Source organism: Odontesthes bonariensis, chromosome 16 (genome assembly GCF_027942865.1).
Source record: "Odontesthes bonariensis isolate fOdoBon6 chromosome 16, fOdoBon6.hap1, whole genome shotgun sequence".
Taxonomy (NCBI): Eukaryota; Metazoa; Chordata; class Actinopteri; order Atheriniformes; family Atherinopsidae; genus Odontesthes; species Odontesthes bonariensis.
This window is the reverse complement of record NC_134521.1, coordinates 15,232,206-15,254,351: the sequence shown is the minus strand read 5'-3', so window position 1 is coordinate 15,254,351 and position 22,146 is coordinate 15,232,206. Positions and strand designations below refer to the sequence as shown.

Here is a 22,146-nt window from a genome sequence, read left to right as displayed (position 1 = left end):
GAAAATGCTTTAAGTTACTGCGAGTTGATTTTAAAGCATAATTTCTGACTTGTTTAGCTGTCTGACAAAATAAACAGTAAAATATGTGAATAAGAGGAGCTTTATTGGGAATTCAGTTGTACTAATACACACTTGCACTTAAAAAAAATGCAAAAAGAAAGAACTTCAGAGCATGTTTGGAGCACCGGTGCTAGACCCATTTAAGTATAATTAAGGAGTGATTCATGCAACCGCTTATCTGCTTTTTTCAGTCCAGTTTTGAGAAGCTCAATCTTGTATTATGTTAGTCGGACTTTAATGTTTACTTGCATGTATTCCAACTTTTAGTTGGACTGCCACAAGAATTAATTTTTTCTTACTGTTATTGCAAAGCTGGTTACATATAATTAAATACAGCATTAAAGATAGATTACCGTGGCTGTAAACTTATTACAGCCTGATTTTGTGCAGATTAACCAACAACAGCATTGATCAGTGAGGTTTAGAGGAACATTAGTTACACCTTTGGACAAGGTAAAGCCAGCAATCATCCTACTTTGGATTATGGCTCAGCCAAGCAGTTTATTCTAGATTTGTCACCGTAAATTCCACTGAAAATAAATACAGAACTGACTTTGTTTATGCGGTAGGAAAACATTAAGTGATTCTGTTGCTCACAGTCTAAATATTGTGATACAGCTGGTCGTTCCTCTTTCCTGAAATGGGCCTGCATAGATTTTCAGAAACCAGCTAAATGAATCAAAGTTGAACTATATTTGAACGATATATGTATTGGAAGTTTTACTCTTGCCAAAAAAGAAGATTTTTAAGGAGCAGTGCTGGAACATGGACCTGAGACTTTTAGTGGTAACTTATCAGGCAAAATATCAGGAGGAAAAATGGTCTAATAAAATGGTTTGGGGGCATTGCTGTTCTAAAGCTTCATACTCTGAATTTTTGGCTAAATCAAAGCTTATCATTTCCTATTTGTCTAATTAGAGGATCTGTGTCTTCTAAAAGTGTGTGTGTGTGTGGGCGTGTGTGAGTGTGTGAGGTCTGTGGTTGCTCAGCTCACCAGTGAGGGTTTGATGCCAATGCTCTCAGCGGCCTGGAAAGCTAGGGTCAGATTCTGGACCTGGATAAAAAACAAGAAGATGTGAAAGCGTCTGCAACCCTTCGTTCTGCTGCGCCACACATGGAGGATCCCACCACAATAATACGCTCACAAATACATCAATAAACCTGACAAGCACCCAAGAGATAATTAAAAAATATTCAAGCCTTTGCTTGTTTACGTGAGCATCTCAGTGTATTACATTTAGCTACAATTTAACTTAAATCTCCTTATAAATATGTGAAGTTTTTCTTTAGCCCTTTCTCCACAGGAGTTATGAATAAAAATTTCAGTTGAAAATATATCTAATAATTTACATTTGATCTTTTTGCTTCTCTTTGATGGTAATTTTGAATTTGGGAGTACAGTTCCTCGTTTGCAAGTCACAACACCAGTAAGAACTCCTGGTACAAATCTCTCCTCTTTCACTTAAAATATAAGCAGCCCCATAGTGCTCTTTTCTTAAAAAACATCTATGATAAAGGGCAAAGGAGGATGGTAATGTGATTATTGGAAGGACAGATTACACTGGGGGGGAGGTTGGGTATTTGGGCCTGAGGGAAAGTCACTCAGCAAGAGTTATTAAAGCCAACACGCGTCTATTGAATTATTCAGAGAGATGTGCCGCGCAGTGTCTCCGTCATCAGCTTGATGTTACACATTCACACTGACATGAGTGCGTGCACCCATACCCACACGAGTAATTTATCACGTAGGATGTGTCAGAACCGGTTGACGGTGTTTATCTTTTTATGTAATGTTGGAGCAAGGTGAAGGACCTGCAGTCCTCAGAGAGAAAACATATTGTTTGCTACGTCACTGCATATACCAACTGCTTGTTCACATTACAGAGCTGTCATCACTGAGCTACAGCTTCTACCCTGTGCTCAGGATACCTTACAGTATGACCATACAAATGGGTTTTTCATAATTCATCTTCATATTGTATTTCAATACTGTGTGAACAATATGGAAGACTTATAAAATGTATACAACTACATAAAAGATGTCTGTAAGGCCTACAGGGCAATAAAAGCATTTTATTTCCCTCTTGGCATCCATAAATACCGTATAAGCAGACTATTTTCACTGTTGACGGTCTCATATTTTCCACAAATAACTTTATGAGCACTTTTTTCATGATGCACTTCTGCAAGTGTGAGTTAGAGGAGACCAACGAGAAGCTGAATATGCACTTTGGTTGCTCTGCTGCTTCGAAAGAGACAATATTCATAAGATGAATTTGAAATAGGTAAATTGACAGGATCAAAGAAAACAGATCTCTCCCTCGCTCTCTGAATCTGAGCAGAAATTGCTGATTTGCTGATGCAAACTTAGCCTGGCTGACGCGTCCACAATCTCGATGAGATGGTGGTCTGGGAACTAGGTGTGCATTTTCTCGTATATGAGGCGTGGTTTACGAATGCCTAGAGCCGTTTATTGGGCGCTACGAATGTCTATCAAATGACGTCTGGTTCTTCCCATGCTGCTTTGCGCGCGATTCATAGCCAATTGTATCACTTATACCAGATGACGACAGAAATTCGACGAGGAAGAAGAAAAAAATGGAAAATAAAAGTAAACTTGCGCTCTAAGCTACTTAAATTGACAACAAAGTAGGCCTATATGCTATATTCTACATGAATTTTTATGTTGTAGAGTTGTGAATTTATTTTAATAATGGAGAAATTGAGCAGCCTTGCTTTGTTGTCTACAGTAGTAGATCAACCCTCATCTTACTTTGAAGCTCCCAGCTCCCAGAAGTGACGTCAACGAAGCTTTAGCAGCAGAAAAGCTATCAGGCTTGTGTTGATGATAATAATAAACTCCTGGACTATGTACAAACTTCCAAATGCATCGTTTTGTGAGTACAGACCATATTTGTACAACTGTAGAAGTTTGGTGTCATGACATGTGATTTTAGTGTGGTAATTTTGGAGATACTGCCAGGGTCCGTTAGCGCTTGTACTAAGCTATTCGGGATAACTCGGTAACTCAGCTGATGTTCAGCCAATATCGGAAAAACTTCGGGTGGGCTACTTGGCTGGATGTCACGGTTCAAATGACCCTAGGGTGAATCTACTCCGAAACACTTTCTAAGGCTGCATTGAACGGTAACGTTGTGTCCGCTGTCATGTTGGATTAACGCTCTACAAGCTTCGGTGTAGCGCATAGACGTCGTCATCGTCTTGCTGCTGCTGCCCCCCCGTTCTGTGATTGGTTCCCAAACTCTAGCAAAAATAAGGGCGGTGGTTTCCAGGCTGACTTTGCAGTGAGAATGAAATTGAGCGCAAAGCAGCATGGGAATTCCCAGGCTAATGCAAACTGACAATAAGGCGAGGAAATGCTAACATATAGAGGTGCATGCTTGTGTGAACCATGAGCCAGTGATAAGAGGAAGATCAAACTAAGCCTGCATTTTAGGTAAAGGTGTCAGCATGTGAGAAATAGGGCTGAATGTGCCAACTTCCTGTCCTCCTTTATCCAAATGTTACACTCAGCCTGTGCCACTCACACTTTGATTAAAAATGCTTTCAGGTTTCCATTGTAAAAAAATAAACAAAAAAAACTTTTTTCTTACCAAAGGGTCATTCTAAGTGATGACAGCTCATTATCTGAGTTCCAATAGGAACTAAGTAATATTGTATACCGTAAATCCCTCTACAATGGACCCAATGGTGGCTCTACTAGGTGTATTACCAAAAGAGATCAAAGGAAGAGCCAAAAAATTACTTTTACAGATACTACTAGTAAAAGCAAATAAATGCATTACAAATAAAGTGGTTAAAGCCTGACCCTCCAACATACAACATGTGGACGGAAGAAATAAAGGAAATATATCAAATGGAACAAATAACACGCTATCTTTTAATTTATCTAGACTGTTGCTTGTTTTTAAATTCATTTAAATTATTTTATTTGTTTCTCTTTATATTCTTTTATGTATTTTAATGCTTCTTCCACTCCTTGGTGCAATGCTTTTATTTTATGTAAAGCACTTTGAATTGTTTGTACATGAAATGTGCTATACAAATAAATTTGATTTGATTTGACTGTCTTATTGAAAAACTTGAAAAACAGTAGATATGATGAATAGGATTCTGTATGTATGATTTTGAATGAAAACTGAAAAATTTAGAAAAAAAAAAAAGTAGAAGTGAGTGTCGCCGGTCCCCAGTGCATAATTACACGTCCATTACATTGCTTTTAACTACGACTCCACGTGCTTCCTGCTGCAATGCAAACGCCGTCTAGTGCGTACAGAGCACGCATGCGCTTGACAGTCGCCACATCTGGTTTCAATCAGGCCAAAATCGCGGACTCAGGGGAAGCAAATCCAATCCCAAACCTCGATTTCCTCACGTCCGAACAGTGTTTGAAGCTGTGCATTTGTTTACTGTCTAAGCCAGTGGTCTTCAATGCTGGGCCTGAAGACAAGAACGCTGCTTATTCTCATTCTGAAATGAGAGGAGAAGCTGGGTGCTTTAAACGTGGTAAATGTGTGTGCACTTCAAAATGAAATACATTGCTTTTCTATCAGTTTAGGTTGCTTAGTTGGCCCTGATTACGTTCTGAAACATTGACCTACTTGTTGAGTGGAGCAGTTCTGTAAAGTTGGGACACTGTTTAAAATGTGCAATGGTTTGGAACTCATTTAAACCCTGATATTAATGTAAAATAATACAAAAATAACAACCTCGTTTGGTTGACTTAACCAAAGAAGGCTTAACAACTGATTTAACCTAATTTTTTTCAATTCTCCGCAAACCACATGTTTTTAATCCGTTGACAGATCTTGAGCGCGGACAGTACAGCATTTTGTTTTAATTCTATTGTTTTAATTTTATTTCTTTTGGAGGCAGGACTGCTCCTCATAGTGTAAATGTGTGTCTTCTGTCTTCCTGCAGTTTTCTACCTTATCTTGACTGATGAGTTCCTGGTAAGGGATGTGGGCAGGAAGATATGTGTGCAATAGGGCACAAAAAGCCAGGCCATCACTCCAGCTGCTGCTGAAGTTGGTCACATCAATATTCTGTAGAAAGAGAACAGAAAAAGGGGAGAAAATCCATGAACACTGCATGATGTCACAAACAACCCAATGTAGACATCACACTCAGTAATGTGAATGAGCGTGAAGTTCCCAAAACTTGAATGAGAGAGCTAAAAGCCTTTTGGCAACATGGACAGGACATGAAAAAGCCCATTAAGTCATAGAACCACAGAAAACAACATGGAAATTATAATCCTATTATGTGATGCTCTGTGTCTTTTAGGGTCCATTAATGCCTGCTCATGTTTCCATCAGTGGATGTTAAGAGGATCTTCTCCTAGAGTCCCTTTAAGGCTTCAATGAGGTCTCAAATCTCCTTCTGGGTGAAGAACGTGCACAGCGGCACGTCTAGTCTCTTGTGTTTTTGTTTGTACAATTCGCAGAGAATTGTCACCTCACACACGGTGTATACAGCGTATTCTGGGTCTGAAAAGAGTTGAGAAGTTTGGAGGAAAGACTTCCTGCAGGCCATTGTTCGGAGGCTGCACACTCCCCGTTGGATAGATAAGTTATTTACAGGGTCTTCCTGTTTCATCCCTCTCATGAGGTTTGGGAACTAGTCTCACAGCAAAGGAGGCTCTCCTCCTTACATTCCTGAGACAGATTCACTGGCAACGTCCACGTTTTGGGTTTCTGTGATTGCATGTAACATTTAGCACAAACATCTGAGGATTAAAGAAATCAGGTCATCTGGTCAAAAACATTAATATTTTGCTTAATGTTGGCTCTCGCCTGATGTTCCATTTATTTAGAGTGATGTTGGTATCGCTCAGGCTTTGAGTTGAGTTTGGTTTTCAGATGTTGTTGTAGTAAAAAACTTGTGATAACGTTATCAGAATTCAGGAAGCATAAAACAACAATAAAGCTGATCATGAACATTTTTAGCCTGGATATATACAAGAATGTTTTAGGTTTAACTGAGTATCTTATTAAGATGAATATTAGGGTCAAATATTGAATTAAATTGACTTTATTGTATTTATGCTTTAAATGTGTTATTTTCCTTCTATTTGGTTTTAGTAATTTTATTTTTATTCTTGTTTCTTACATTTTTATTTTTATTTTTCTTATTTCTATTGATTGACTTTTAGAAATGTTTTGAGTCCTTGTGCCAAATTGGTTTAGTGCTTTTATTATCAGACAGTCTAATCAACTTGTCCGTCTGTAAAGCACTTAGAAATGCTGTAAGTGACATGAAAGGTGCCATAAAGAAAGATATGTTTTTGTATAAACCACCTCATTACATATCTTTGGGCACATCTGTTTGTCTGCACACAAAGTCTCAGCTCCGGTGAGATGCTAAAGACGTGACACGCTGCTGTGTATTTGTTTACTGTTGCTCTAAGCTAGTGGTCTTCAACACTGGGCCCGAGGACAAGAACGCTGCTGATTTTCATTCTGAAAATCTAATCAGCGGCTGATCCATATATGTGACGCCAGGTGAATGCAATTAACTGCCTGACAGGACAGAAAAACAACACAACTCCGGGTCCTAAGGACAAAAATTTAAAATCACTGAGCCACTGCAGTAATGAATATCCCCATAGCCCCTAAGAATTGTTGACAAATGTGTTATTTCTGGTTGCTTTCGCTTGCCTGGATACCTGTTACCTCAGCTTAAAATCAGGAGAAGTTTTGAAGTGAGAAACTAAAAAAAGCATAAAGTGAAACTGTGCTATATTATTTGCTGCTGTAATGTTGTCACACTGATATAATGCTGCAGCTGGTATGGTTACCGCTATTCACTGCTAAGAAATTTAGAGATAGAAGACCTCTAATCCATAGCTAGTATCATGCACCTCACCTCCAAAACACACTGCTGTTAGTTCCAGTTCTCTTAGTGAGATGAGACATGAAAGGCTCTTCTTTTTTTAAATATATTTTTTGGGGCTTTTTATGCCTTTAATGACAGGACAGTTGGAGAGAGACAGGAAGCAGAGAGAGGTGGAAGACATGCAGCAAAGGGCTGTTTGGTGCGGGACTCGAACCGGGGCCAGCTGCAGCGAGGACTGTGGCCTCTGTACATGGGGAGCCTATTGTACCCACTATGCCACTGACCACCCCACAGGCTCTTTAAACGTGATCTTAATGCAGTTCAGTTCAACAACACCTCAGAGCTCTTTAAGGATAGTTTAATGGTAAATATGTAGTTCTGCAAACCATATTTCCGGTAAAATTAATAAATATATATTATATAAGTGTTGCATTTTTTTTTAAATCCACAAAACTATTAAAATTTGAATAGTTTCTACCTGAACCTTCAACATATTTTGACCAAAAAGTGAAGACATTGATCCAGTAAGCTTCTGCTTGGAATAATGTCATCAGTGTATGATTTCAAACTTTTTTAAACACTGAAGTGCACAATTTCTTTGTAGCATTTTTTCAGATCAAGTCGAGGAAAAAACATTAAATCACTGTGTAATTTGCTGTTCTAAAACAAATGCCAGCACAAGTCTAGATATGCAAATGCTTGCAGAGCTTAATGAGCTTCTACATCTGTCTAATTGTCAGGAAACATTCAACAGGAGTGCTGTCAGTGGAAACAATGGAAAGGATTATAAAACTTAAATAAAACGCATTAAAGAAGGTAATTCAACTCGGAGTGTAGCAAAAGATGCTGGGTCTTCCCAGTCAGCTGTGCCTAAAATTTAATACAAACAAAATGGGAAGGTTGCAAAAAGGAAACATGCAGGTCGAACAAGGAAGATGTTGTGAGGTCAGGACAGAAAACTCAAAGCAAAATGACTGAAAATAGAAAAAATAACAAAAAAAGAAATGAAAAACAAGTGGTCAGAAACAGAAGTCAATGTTTGCGAAATACCTAAAAGAAATCAGCTGAAGGAAATAGGATTTAAATTGAGAAAAGCCAGGTATAAACCATCACTTAACACCTAAAGAGAAGAAAACAAGGTTCCAGTGGGCTAAAGAGAAGCAGTGATGGACTGTGGAGGATTGGATTAAAATGATACTCAGTGATGAACCACAATGCTGGAACTTTAGTTTGAAACATATAAAGATGAGTTTCTGAAGAAAACAAGAACATTCCCACAATCATTGATGAAATGGGGTTGATGTAAAGTAAAGGAACTGGGGAGATGGCAATCACTATCTCTACAGCAAATACACAGGAGGACAGTGAAAGACTTTTCTCATTCCATCAATCCAGAGACTCAGTGACGCTGAGGTCATATTTCACGGTGATAATACATCTTACCAAAGAGCAAGGAGCATCATAACTTCTCTTCGGGAAAGATAAATCAAATCAATGACATGGCCAGCAAACAGTCCGGATTTCAATCTGAGTTACAATTTATGGTGGAAGTTGGAAAAAAAGGTCTACCACGGGGCTTTATCCTGCAGAGCTGATCTGTCAGCTGCTTTACAAGAAAACTGGAGCCTGATTGATGAAGAATATTGTTTTTTTATTAGTGAAGTCCTCAAAGAATTCAAGCAGTCAGAAAAGCCAGAGGAGGTACAACAAAGTACTAACTGTGTTTTTATTTCCTTTTTAATTCATGAATTTTCATGACATTTTTGTCCTCATGAGTGATTCCATCTTTGTTTCAGCTTCAAAATTAAATAAACCTGTGATTTGTTATTTTTATTTACAAATACAAAAGATGAACGAACATCTTCACAAAACAGTGGCGATTCCATATTTTTTGTCAGGGGCTGTAAAACATAGACTGCCATTTTTTCAGAGAAGAAGCAATGTTTTCAACAAATGGTGTACCGTTTGTGCAAATGTTCGAACAAATCACGGGAATCCAAAGTTCTTTCCACATTTTAAAGGCCCTTTTTAAACCAGAGGGAGGAAAAGTGAGATCTGCTGATACTGGCATCAAGAAAGAGATGTTTTCATCTTTGTTGTGTTGTGTTTTATGGGCTTAAATTCACACAGCAACACGTTTTGCTGTGAGGAACAAAAGATAAAATGACTCTTGATTCATTTCTCGGATTCTATCTTCAGCTTGCCACAGAGCAAAGCCTTATTGTTTCACAGAGATCCAATGGAATGCATTGCCTGAAGGCCAGACATAATATATCATATAAAATTATCTCGATCCCTTGGTGATGAACATTATTATCTACTAAACATCAGTGAAGGAATGTTAGCATGGAGCTCCAGAGAGTTACAAGTATGACTCTAGACTGCATTAAATAATGTAATTATAATTTTTTTTATTACTATTAAAATACAGTAAGTGGTTAAAGTCTAATCAGCTTGTATAATTCATTAGCAGCCATACTTTAGATTTGCTGAGAGTGAGTGTGTCACTGGCTGTCTATTGAATGTTAAGGGCAGACGTGGCCACTCATGTCAGCCCACATTCTTCTCGTAACTTCCCCCTTCGCTCTCACAGCTGACTCAGCAGCTCTGAACCTGTGTGATGTATGTGTAGACTGACACACACACACACACACAAACACACGTGTAGAGGGAGCAACAGGGGGTTAGTCATACTCCAGGACCAAGACAGACACCTACAAATAAGCTTACAATCGAGGGCAGTTTGTGTATGCGTGTAAGAGCGTGTCAAGGTGTGAGAGGGTGGGGGGAGAACCAATCCCGGTGAGGGGACAGGGCCGGTGGATATGTTTGAATTCAGAGAGAGGTGGGGGCCCAAAGGGAGGGGTGTTGGAGTTTGATCAGGCATGAATGCTAAAACAGCAGAGGACAACAACAGCTCTCTGGGAGCTGGCTCAGAAAAGCAAACACAGCATCAAGCGACAGGAAGCGTCTCGCCCGGCACAAAAGGCAGAGATGTCGCTTTTTGGGCCTCAGGGAAAGAGCGTATGAGAGAGAGGCATGGGTCTGTAGTGAAAGAGGGCTGAGCAGAGAGAAAGGACAGCGCACTGAGCTGGAGCGTGCATGTAGTGCTGTGGTCCGCCGCCGAGCAGGAAAGTTTGATCAAAAGTTGATTTGCAGGTGATTTAAGCCCAATAATTAATAGAAAATTGGACAAAAACAACATTAAAACTAAGAAGTTGCATCATTTAAAAAATATATGCAAACTTTAATTGAATGCAAGCAATCTATTGGAAAAAAAACTCTACTTTTAACAGAACTGGAAATCTTTTTGAACTAAGGTGAACTATGGTACTGTTTTTGATTTCAAGAAAGGAATTCAAATCTTGATTGATCAGACCACAGTTGAGTTTTCCTCTTCAGGCCATTTCAAATGAGTGTTGGCCCAAATAACAATGGTGGAGTTTTAGTCAGTGCAAGTCACAGTTTTTTTTAGCTCATGCAGGGATAAACCAGAGAATCATCCACTCGATGCTCATCTCTTGCTAACAAAGATTTCTCTGGATCCTCTCAGTACTTTAATGTTAACATAGCCTATAAATGATGAATTTCATGATCCTTTTTTCTAATTTTCTTTGAGAAGCACTAACCATAAACACACAATCTTCCACAGGGTAGGGAACCTTTCCACATCTTTACTTCTGAAAGAAGTGCTTCTCTGGGATGTTCTTTTTCCACTGCAGTCATGTCACATTTTTGAATTTCCCCCATTGGGGGATGAATAAAGTATTTTTCTATTCTATTCTATTCTATTCTATTCTATTCTATGTCGCTGACTTGTTGCATGTTAACCAAATTAGTCACGAGATGTTTCACTGGTTGTCTTTTTACAATGGCTGGATGCCGTTCATTTGACCAAAATGGATCAAAAGGAATGCAGAATACTGGACCAGTCACCTTACTGGAAGTAATGTGTCCCACAACACAAAGCATTGCAATAGTCACAAAACTGTGGGCGTATTAGAGGAAACCACAAAAAACTGTTCAACATCCAAAGATACAGAATTACTCAAACTTGGGTTGAGTGCAATGAAGTAATGTTACAAAATGGTTGGTTTCCTCAAATTCTCATGTCAGCATAAACCACTAATCACAGACGTAAGTCACTTACAGAACAACTTATCTTTTCCTTTAAGAAGATATGACATATTAAGGGCTCCAATATTATTCTGTAAAATAACATAATACAAAAGCCAAGTTTTCATTTTTTTTTGTCCTTTTTAAAAAAATATGTTATTGGCATAAAAATACAAAATGAGCATTCATTTCTCAGCAATCAATCAAATTTCTCAACTTCAACAATTAACATGTTGTTTTGGCACCATTCAAAGGATATCTGTTGGAACAGGGAAACACGAGTTAATGACCACAATAATGTCACATATACATAATGTCATTTGAGAAATTGAACAGGGGAAAAAGAGAGTAAAGTGAGGAAAGGTGTGACAGATGAGCTCCCCCAGCAGTCTAGGCCTATAGCAGCTTAACTATGGGATGTTTCAGGATCACCTGAGCCATCCATAACTATAAGCTTTATCAAAAAGGAAAGTTTTAAGCCTGGTCTTAAAAGTGGAAAGGGTGTCTGCTTCCTGGACATTTACTGGCAGCTTATTCCACAAGAGAGGGGCCTGATAACTGAAGGCTCTGCCTCCCATTCTACTTTTAGAAACTCTGGGAAACCTGCAGTTTGGGAACGAAGTGCTCTGTTAGGAAAATATCTTATAATGAGATCTTTAAGATATGATGGAGCTCGGTCATTAAGAGCTTTATATGTGAGGAGAAGAATCTTAAATTCTATTCTGAATTTAACAGGGAGCCAATGAAGAGAAGCTAAAACTGGAGAAATATGATCTCTCCTGTTAGTTCTCATAAGAACTCTGGCTGCAGCATTTTGGATCAGCTGAAGGCTTTTCAGAGAATGTGTGGGACAGCCCAATAATAAAGAATTACAGTAGTCCAATCTTGAAGTAACAAATGCATGGACTAGTTTTTCTGCATCACTCTGAAACAAGATATTCCTGATTTTAACAATATTACGAAGATGAAAGAAAGCAGTCCTAGAAACCTGTTTTATATGCGAGTCAAATGATAAATTCTGGTCAAAAATAACTCCAAGGTTCCTCACTGTAGAACTAGAAGCCAAGGAAATACCATCTAGAGTAACTATTTGGCTAGACAATTTCTCCCTGAAGCGCTCAGGTCCAAAGATAACCACTTCAGTTTTGTCTGAATTTGGAAGCAGACAGTTCTGAGTCATCCAGGTCTTTATGTCTTTAAGACATGTGTAGGAGCTATTTGTAGAGTTAGCTTTTGTTTTTTGGTTCTAGTTGTAAATTTAATTTACTAATTATGAGTAACTTTATTTGATTCATTTCAGTGCTTTATTTAGATTAGATTTTTCTTGCTAATATTCTTTGTTAGTTATTTGTTTTGAATATTTGGTTAATTGGGTCACATTGGGCACCTGAGTCTATTTATGTAGGTAGGCACCTGGAGTACCAGCATGCACTGGGGTGGGCCAATGGTTTTTACTTGATTGTAGTGGCCATTTGTCCATAAAAAACAAATTAAACTTAAACCAAACAAAATCAAAAGACCACTGATCCACCATGGGGATGTGGTTTAACGCAGGGAAAGGGAGAGATCAGTGGGTTTTCTTTGTTCTTTTGTTTGTTTTATTGTTTTGGAAATAAATCATCAGAAAAACGCAAGAATTCATTTTTGGACATTCATCTTCTTTTGCCTGCTTTAAACCACATCCCCATGGTGCATCAGTGGTCTTTTGATTTTGTTTGGTTTAAGTTTAATTTGTTTTTTATGGACAAATGGCCACTACAACATGCTTAAATTTGACCAACCTATTGGGTTCATCTGGTTTTATAGATAAGTACAGCTGAGTATCATCAGCATAGCAATGGAAATTTATGCCATGCTGTCTAATAATGTTACCTAATGGAAGCATGTATAAAGTGAAAAGAATCGGTCCACGCACAGAACCCTGAGGAACTCCATGACTTACTCTGGTGTGTGAGGAAGATTCTTCAGTTACAAGAACAAACTGAAATCTATCAGATAAATATGACTTAAACCAGCCTAATGCAGTTCCTTTAATCCCAATAACATGTTCAAGTCTCTTTAATAAGATACTGTGATCGACTGTATCAAATGCAACACTGAGATCCAACAGGACAAGCACAGACATAAGTCTGCTATCAGAGGCTAAGAGGAGATCATTGGTAACTTTCAGCAGTGCAGTTTCTGTGCTATGATGCACTCTGAATCCTGACTGAAACTCTTCAAACAGATTATTTCTGTGTAAGTGATCACAAAGCTGAGCTGCAACTATTTTTTCAAGAACTTTAGACATAAAAGGGAGATTGGATATAGGTCTATAATTAGCCAACACTTCTGAATCAAGAGTAGGTTTTTTAAGTAAAGGTTTAGTTACAGCAACCTTAAAAGTCTGAGGTACATATCCTGTCAACAAAGACAGATTGATCAAATCCAATATGGAAGTGTCAATTAATGGGAAAACCTCCTTGAACAGTCTGGTTGGGATTGGGTCTAAAACACAAGTTGATGGTTTAGAAGAGACTATTGCTGTTGTTAGTTCAGAGAGATCAACTGGGCAGAAGCCGTCTAAATATAAATCAGGTTCTAAAGATACTTCTAAAGCTGCTGTACTTGATGATACATCACTGATAATAGTGGGAAGGACTCCATCAATCTTCTCTCTGATAGAAACAATTTTATTGATAAAGAAGCTCATGAAATCATCACTGCTGAGAGTTAAAGGAATACCTGGCTCAACAGAGCTGAAAAGAAACCTGGGATTGTTCTTATTCTCTTCTATCAATGATGAATAATAAGCAGTTCTAGCTTTACGAAGGGCTTTCTTATACGTTATTAAACTATCTTTCCAGACTAATTGAGACTCTTCTAAATTAGAGGAATGCCACTGTCTCTCCAGCTTTCTTGCACTCTGCTTTAAAGCACGCAGCTGTGAATTATACCAAGGAGCCAACCTCTTCTGACTGATTACCTTCCTTTTCAGAGGGGCAACATTGTCCAGTGCTGTACGCATTGAAACTATAGTGCTGTAAACAAGACAGTCAAGTATTGCTGGAGTAAAGTTTAGGTAGTCGTCCTCTGGAGTGTCTTCCCTAATTCCTGATTGTGTCCACCTGTTTCCCATTGCCCTCATGTGTCTTATAGTCTGCGTCTCCCTTTGTCTTGTGCCTGAGTGTTTCGTTTTGTCGATCACCCAAGCCTGCCACAGTCACAGAATATCTTGCCTTGCTCGTTCGATTACCAAGCCTCGATTCCTTGCCTCCTTGTGAGTGATTTTTTGTTTGTAAATTTTGTAATCCAGTTTAAGTTATCATAGCCATGTTTGATAGCCTCCTTTAGGAGTGATTTTTCATTATAGATAACATTTCCAGATTTTGTAGAGCCTCTGGATTTTTAGGAGTGCGTTTAGTTATTTATTTGTTGTTTCTAGTACAAAGTTGTTTTTCCTCCATAGGGAGTGATTTTTGGTTTATAGTTCTTAGTTAATTGCCCTCCTCATAGCTGAGTGAGTTTTGGTTGTTTTTTCCTCTTTTGTTTATTAGGTTTTATATCATATATAGAATTACATTTTCATAGCTGATTATTTTAATCACATCGCATTGGTGGTTGAAATTATCTAAATAAACTCTGTCTAATTGGATTATCTGCATCTGAGTCCTCCTTTCAAGCACAGTTCTGACAACAAAGCTCTATTTTTTTCCGATTGACATTCGTAGTTCACAAAGTAAACATATGACTAACAATTATTAATTAAAAAAGTGATAGAACAGAATAGAAAATACTTTATTCATCCCCCGTGGGGGAAATTCAAAGATTCGTTTTTTTTTGGGGGGGGGGGGTCACCATCTTGGTTCTTTTTCTTGCCCTGAAATTACCTGGGTTTACTGTAAATAACTGGCTGCACCTGAGAGGTGGGAGGAGTTAAGAAAAGCCAGAACCAGCCCTTTCAGATCTCTTTCTGGGCAGCTTTCCTTCTTCAACATGGTTAAAACTGGTTGTTAATTTATTTGGGCATTTCCACACACACTTACAAACATCCACTCATGCCGTGCACTACTGATGTTCTACATTTCAATGAATCTGTCATGAGCAATGAAGGGCTGTAAATGGGAATGGAAAATGAAAACAGGGTACCAGATGAGGCCACAGAGCAGATTCAGGGACAGAGCCTGTGTTCGGGAGGATCACATAGGATCAAATAGATTACTTCTGTTGCATTTCTCCAACATAATAACTCAAGGAGTTCTGCAGCCAGTTTTCTTCGGCCTATTTTACTTCCCCTGAGTGACATCCTGGACATCTCTGACCTTTCTCAACTCTGTCTTCTAAGCTGGTCAAAAAAAGATAAAAGATATCTAACGAGCGTATTTCTTAAAATGTCACAGTGTCCCTTAAATCAGGCATCTCAACATTTCTTTCTTTTGTTGCCGAGTATATTATACCTCTTGGTCAAACCAAGTGGATTTAATGACCACTAAACTCAACCGCTTATTAAAATATTCTCAGTATTTCTTTTTGAAAAGGCCAGATAGCCAAGACTTCAAACCTGGATCCAAAGGACTCTTAAAGGGATATGCCACCCCCAGGCCAAATTAAGTGTATCCCCGCATTCCCGAGACATAAATAAGTGTGTGGGAGCGTTTTCCTGGCGACCCTGGCATTGTCCGAATCTCACAGCACTGACCACTGCTTGGTTGCACGTAATACATACATGCTAGCGTCGCAACTCGAAATATTTCGCCCAACGTGAATTAATTTACTTGATTTACCTTCTAATTACTGTGTGAGTGGTGTACTTTCACATCGAGTGCAAATGACTGTGTAAATCTACACAGAAGGCTTGTTTTGCTCATGTCGGTTTGGGAACTAGTTTCAGGTGCGGAAAATACAGCCGAAGCACACTCCCCGCTACGTCTTTGGGAATCCCCACCCCCGACTTCTTCAAACAAACCAGCGTGAAGGGGGGTATATATGACGTAGCGGGGAGTGTGCTTCGGCTGTGTTTTCCGCACTGGAAACTAGTCCCAAACCGACATGAGCAAACCAAACCTTCCGTGTAGATTTAGACAGTCATTTGCATTCGATGTGAAAGTACACCACTCACACAATAATTAGAAGGTAAATCAAGTAAATTAATTCACGTTGGGCGAAATATTTCGAGTGGCGACGCACGCTAGCATGTAGGCCTATGTATTACGCGCAACCAAGCAGTGGTCAGTGCTGTGAGATTCGGACAATGCCTGGGTCGCCAGGAAAGCGCTCCCACACACTTATTTATGTCTCGGGAATGCGGGGATACACTTAATTTGGCCTGGGGGTGGCATATCCCTTTAAGCAAGAATGGCTGATTGAAGGAAAAAATAATAGGGCACATTTTTGTCATATTCCAGACATCGGCTCTAATTCCCTTCAGTCTTTTATATATGATCTTGATCACAATAATTTTTTATCATCTGTAATCATTGATGAATTTTTCAATTGGTGGTCAACAACTAAATTAATTAGGCAAGCTATGTTGATAACCAACCAAAAAGGGTATTTTTTTAGGTTTTTTACAAACTGAATATCTTTAAGTTGTGGACAAAACAAGACACGTGACTGGTATTTTATAGAGCAAACAACTTCTCAATTACTTGAGGAAATAATCACCAAACTAATCAACAATAAAAGTAAGGATTGGTTTCAGCTCTGCTGTAACTCCCACATTATTAGGACTTTGTAATGTCTACTTTTTGAACTCTTATCCTCTTCCCGTCCTCGATGTCTGACCTCCATTCCACACTCTCTTGGGGGTCCGTTCCTGTCCTTCAATAGCTTTGTGAGCATGTGTGTGTGAGTTTCCCAGATGAGGCCGGATAAGCTGTGCTCTTTCAGGCCCATTTGAGCCTAATGTTCAGAGCCTTTGCTCATTGTTCCCATCTTGAGCAAACAGTCCATTTATTTTTGTTTGGCTTCTATGGTTAATTGAGAAAAAAAGATGTAAAAAGTGTCCGGTGCTGTACTAAATTAAGACATCAAAGAGCTCGATAAATATACATCTCAAAGCTAGACTGTTTGTCCAACAAACCAAATGCTCAAGAAAGACTTTGCTTATTGAATGTAGGCAAAAATGGCTAATATTTCAAAAGTACAAGCAGAAGGTTTGCCTTCTTGTTTTCATCTTGTCAGTCTCTGTGTGAGTGTCTCATGTGCAGCTTGTGTTCCTGGAGACATTAGTTATGGATACATCGACGGGTGTTTATATATCTGTCTGTCTGAAGTCATCGTGAGGGTGAGGTCCACTTTATATCCCTGCATCACATTCTATTTGATTTTGAATCGCTTTTGTAATTCTCCATGTGAAAAATCTTTATCAAGATAATGCATATAGATGTATATATTTGGAGACACCTACACCACTGTGGCAGGAACTACCAATTAGGCCGTTTTGGGTACCATGGCAGGTGTTTTTATGTCTTTCTGTGTGGTTGTGGGAAGGTCTTGTGATTAACATAGTGCTGTAGCAGTAACTTTGTAGTTGAGATCAAAATACTGAAAATTGTCGTCCAACCCCTGCATACTGAGAGCTTATCTTTGCAAAGGGATCGCACCAACGGCGGCGCCAGAGTTCTCCCAACCACACCCATTTTTTGAACTCAAGATGAAGTCTTTAAAGTTTTTCTGACTGTTGCAAAGCTGCAATGCTACAGTGTTGACAAAATCTGCCCACAGACGGACCGACAGCCCACCTGCCAAACTCTGACAAAGGCAAAAGCACCACTCACAAGGTGAAAACTGTAAGACCTACCATATCATAGCTGGCAGAAAGGCAGTCCAGATTGTTAAGTTTTAGCTTTTTAACCACAATAGCCATTAAATAATATAAAGAGAAGGCGAGCAGGAAAAAGTCCCACACAGAAACAGAAATCAGAAAAAAGACTTTCCCGCACAGCAACATGCACTTCAGAGTCAGATCATGCAAACGGCCTTGAAAACTAGAAGTAAATAAAATAGAAGTTTTGAAGAAGTAGTCTTGTGTTACATGTGTGCATGTCCAATGCAAAGCTGACTTACAGAGGGTCCCATGTGAATACTAATTTCCTGTCAGAGGCCCCATCAGTTTCTCCCACAGGGCAGAGTCAATCAGAGCCTGCTTTTAAGGTCTCCACTGATCGATCTGTTCTTCCCAGAATCTGACAATTGAGGTGACAGAGCCTGTCTGGGCTCACATCTCATCCTCCCCCGAGAGTTTACCACAGGTCAGGCATTCAGCTGCTGGCAGAAGCTCTTCGTTCCTGGGGCATGGATGCAGTTGATGAATAAATAAACCGCTTCGCACACGGGTCCCTTCCTCAGGGGTTCAGGGGATCTTCTTCATGCTGAAGGCATGCCCATCATGTGCACATGCAAGCTATGTTTTCTCTATATTTCCCTCAAACTGTATCAACAGTCACAGTATCTACAGAGACCTATGTTATCCATATGTCATCCATTATGTTAAGCATATGATGATACCAACACACATACCCACCAGTCCACAGACGTGCACACACACCCGAGCCTTTACTTGCACACGATTTAAGACACACAGACCACGTTATAGACACATGGTAACAATTTTTTTCCCTCACTATAATGATTAAAGAAGCATGCATTTGAAGAGCCATGATACCTAATGTGAAAGACTATTCAAGGTGTGATAAAGGGTCATTCTACTTGTTTTAGCACATCATACATCTACTAATACTAATAATACTACTTATGATGATTACAAGCACTCATCTCTGTGATTCATGTATTGATTGCAGTAAAGAGGCAAAGAATGACATCAGGCTTTGTGTCCAGCTACAATTACCCTGATTTACTGTCCCCCCGGCTACTATAAAACATCAAATTATCTCCTAGAATGCTTACAATGGCACCCAGGTGCTCTTTCACTTTAATTATGCTGCTGTTTGACCACAAGATCTGCCAACAAAAGGACTGTAATAACAACTGGCACGAGGCTGAACCTCCCATTGGCTTTGTCTCACACAACAGCTTTTCTGGCTCTGAGCTGGCTGATGGGCATGATATAAGAGCTTGTTTCCTGACTCCACCGCTTGGAGACAAAGAGAGGATGGAAAGTGAACAGCGATGGTCAAAGCTGCCCCCTAAAAGAGACTATCAATTATGTGACCCGAGGAGGCCAAGCAGAAATTATAACACACTGACTCAACTAAAAAGCTAATTAGTATTGAGTTATTACCTCTCTGATCTTAGTCAGCAGCAGAAAACAGAAGAACAATTATCCAACTGAACACAAGCATGACAAAGAAACCTTCTTGCAAGTGTATTTTCTGGTGATCTGAGCCATTGTTGTCCAGGAGCTACAGACAGTGTGGTTCTTCAGTTCGTCTCTCTGCTCATTTGGCCTTTAATTAGTGTTTGCCATATGGACAGGGGCCTTGTTACACTTCAGCATCCTAACCTTTTCAACAGATATTTGAAGCTGCTCTACACCTCCCCTGACAGTAACCTTTTCTCACCGCCTGATATGAGACTCAAGCAGGAAATTTTAGTCACATGTTCTGCTCTCAAATGGGGTCCACTTACTTTAACTGTCTCACACACACAAATGTCCCAAATAAAGTACATATTCGTGCATTTTTAAGAACACAAATCCCCCTGGAAAGTAATGGAATTCACCAGAAGGGAAAAAATGTCAAAAGGCAAACAAGAGCAGATTTTGGAAATCTGTGCTGATTGTTTTTAGAAAGTTCAGCTCCTAATCCTCAACTTATTTTGGAAATCCTTCTAAGTCTGAGTTTCAGAACTTTGTGCTCTATATAACATCACACCTAAATTACAAAGAGGTCTTAAGCTCAGTTGCTTGTCTTGATCTCCCCCTTTGTGTTTGATGTAATAACATACAGAGCGTTCAGCCTGTAGTGCTTATTCTCTGTATCATATTATGTTTGCATTTTTTCTTTGGAAACTTAAGGGCACAGTTGCGAAAAATAGTCACACATTTTACTTGAGATAGATACATCATAGGGTTAACTGCCTAACACTGTTGATAAATCCAACAAAAGTCAGGAACATGGTGTACACGGAGGAAATGCACAAGCAGAAAGGATCACAGACCAAATCAAATACAGCTACTCCAGCAGGGAGCTGATTATGCTACAGACTGAAACACCCCAAGGAGTTAAATCTTCACAGATTCCATAGTGAAGTCATAGGAATGAGGCTCTAAGAAGGGCTTCATGTTTTGGACTGAAATGTACTGAATTGAACTAACATGTACAGTACCATCTGTGTACAATTTAACAAAAATCTGTCCAAAATTAGGCAGCGATGGAGAGTATCTGAGTAACTGTGCTCTTTTACTGCATCACACTAAAAAGGTATAAAACATTTCCTATCAGCACGTTACACTGAAAACGATTGAATAAAACTATTATCAAGCATCCAGTTGCTGCTTCAAAAATCATAAAAACCAGTGAGCTTCCATCACAAACTACTGTCTTTATAAAAGCTCCTGCAGCCAAACGATCAATGTCAAAAACAATCCCCATATCAGACACAGGTCATCGGTTTAGCTGGTCTGATCCAACATTTCCACCACAGAGCATCTGCTGTGCGTGTTTTTACCAACACATGCACCATCTGATTAAGCTCCGACCTCATATGATGAGAGGGTGACTAAAAGTTCACTGAGCGGCACTGCTTGAGAAATAGAAACTATTGATCCGACAGCTCATTCAATAATTCTTAAAAATAATTTTTACTTGCTGCATGTTAAAACAGGAATCAAAAAGGCTTTTCTTTAAGGAATCCTCTGTCAGAGTGTTGAAACGACTCCTCTTCTTTTTATAGAGGCTTGTAAAAATTTTAGCATTGGTTAGCTGACATGCTGGCACACAAACCTGATGAATGCACAGGAAAATCTCTGATCCTGCTGGGTTTAATTGGCTCCTTAAACTGGATAATAGGGGAGCAACTAAGCAAGGTAAGTGTCAACAAATAGCTCTGTGATCCACAGATGGGCACGAAACACAGTAAGAAAACATAAACAAATGGACACCCATATAAACCCGAGGGGTTAGATAAATACACACGAACATATAATTCTACTTTGTGAGGGCTTTGCTCCATTATTTTCATTAATGCTGCGCCACCGTGAGATGACAGTTCGGGGAATGGTGTGTCTGCAAACCTAACATGTGCCTTTACAGTGTAACACGTCAGCCATAGCTAAAAGAATTTCTACAGAATTTAGGCAGACTAATCAATATAAAACCCGTGCTATGTAGAGGAGGTAGTGGGTGCTGTGATCTCACTTTTAAATGAAAACCTGAAGAAATAAAGTTTCAAATCAAACAGGTGTATAGCAGAGCAGGGTGTGAAAGTGTATGGAGCAAGTCTTGTGTTTGAGAGAGGTCTCTGGCCTGTGATCCCTACCGGATAGCCTTCTGTTTTCTTCTGGCACCACTTCAGTAGAGCATTTCTCTTAGATCCTCCGTACTCCCGCGCCAGTGCGGCCAAGGGGTCCTTTCTTTCCACACTGTCACCAGGGAAACACGAAGCACAATCAGAGAAAGAAGGACAGTTGCAGTATGTCAGCGGAGAACAACATGTGCAATGTTTGGTTCTGCTGTAAAAGATTTTCCATCTCCACGCCCACACACAAACCTGGGTGCACACTTAAATGGAGAAAGCTTCATAAATGACATCACTGTGAGTCTAATGTTGCTCTAACAACTTTGACAATTCAATTAAGGAAGCATTTTTCCTAATAAAAATCCTCCTAAAATGTTCTGACTGTTCCCAGAGAACAGTGAATTCTATTTATTGCTACGCAAATATCTCTTTTATGGCAAAGTTATAAAGGGAAAAAAGTCCATACTAGATCAGAAAAGAGGCAGGTACATCAAATTATGCTTAATTACACGAAAATAAGTGGGCATTGATTTAATTTCAAGCTATGCACAGTATGTACCATTATAGATATAATTAGTAATAAATTCTGGTATAAAAGAATTAAACTAAGCCCCCTATAAATTCAAGACATTTCAATACTGAGGGGAATGTTTTAAATCTTATATTATCATTAGAAGACTGAACCGCTTTGAAGACTTTTTGGTTTAGTTTATT

General features: G+C 39.2%; 1 protein-coding gene across 4 annotated transcripts in view; it reads right to left on the bottom strand.

The window, feature by feature from the left end:
- The window catches only part of specc1 (sperm antigen with calponin homology and coiled-coil domains 1), a 70,258-nt gene that overhangs the window by 4,537 nt on the left and 43,575 nt on the right, over positions 1 to 22,146 (bottom strand). For all 4 annotated transcript variants that reach the window (XM_075486361.1, XM_075486362.1, XM_075486363.1 and 1 more), the window contains 3 exons: positions 21,454 to 21,556; positions 5,010 to 5,126; positions 1,055 to 1,114 (listed from right to left, as the gene is read on the bottom strand). In XM_075486361.1, coding sequence (XP_075342476.1) covers positions 1,055 to 1,114; positions 5,010 to 5,126; positions 21,454 to 21,556 — 280 coding nt within the window. The remainder of the gene's footprint in view (positions 1 to 1,054; positions 1,115 to 5,009; positions 5,127 to 21,453; positions 21,557 to 22,146) is intronic.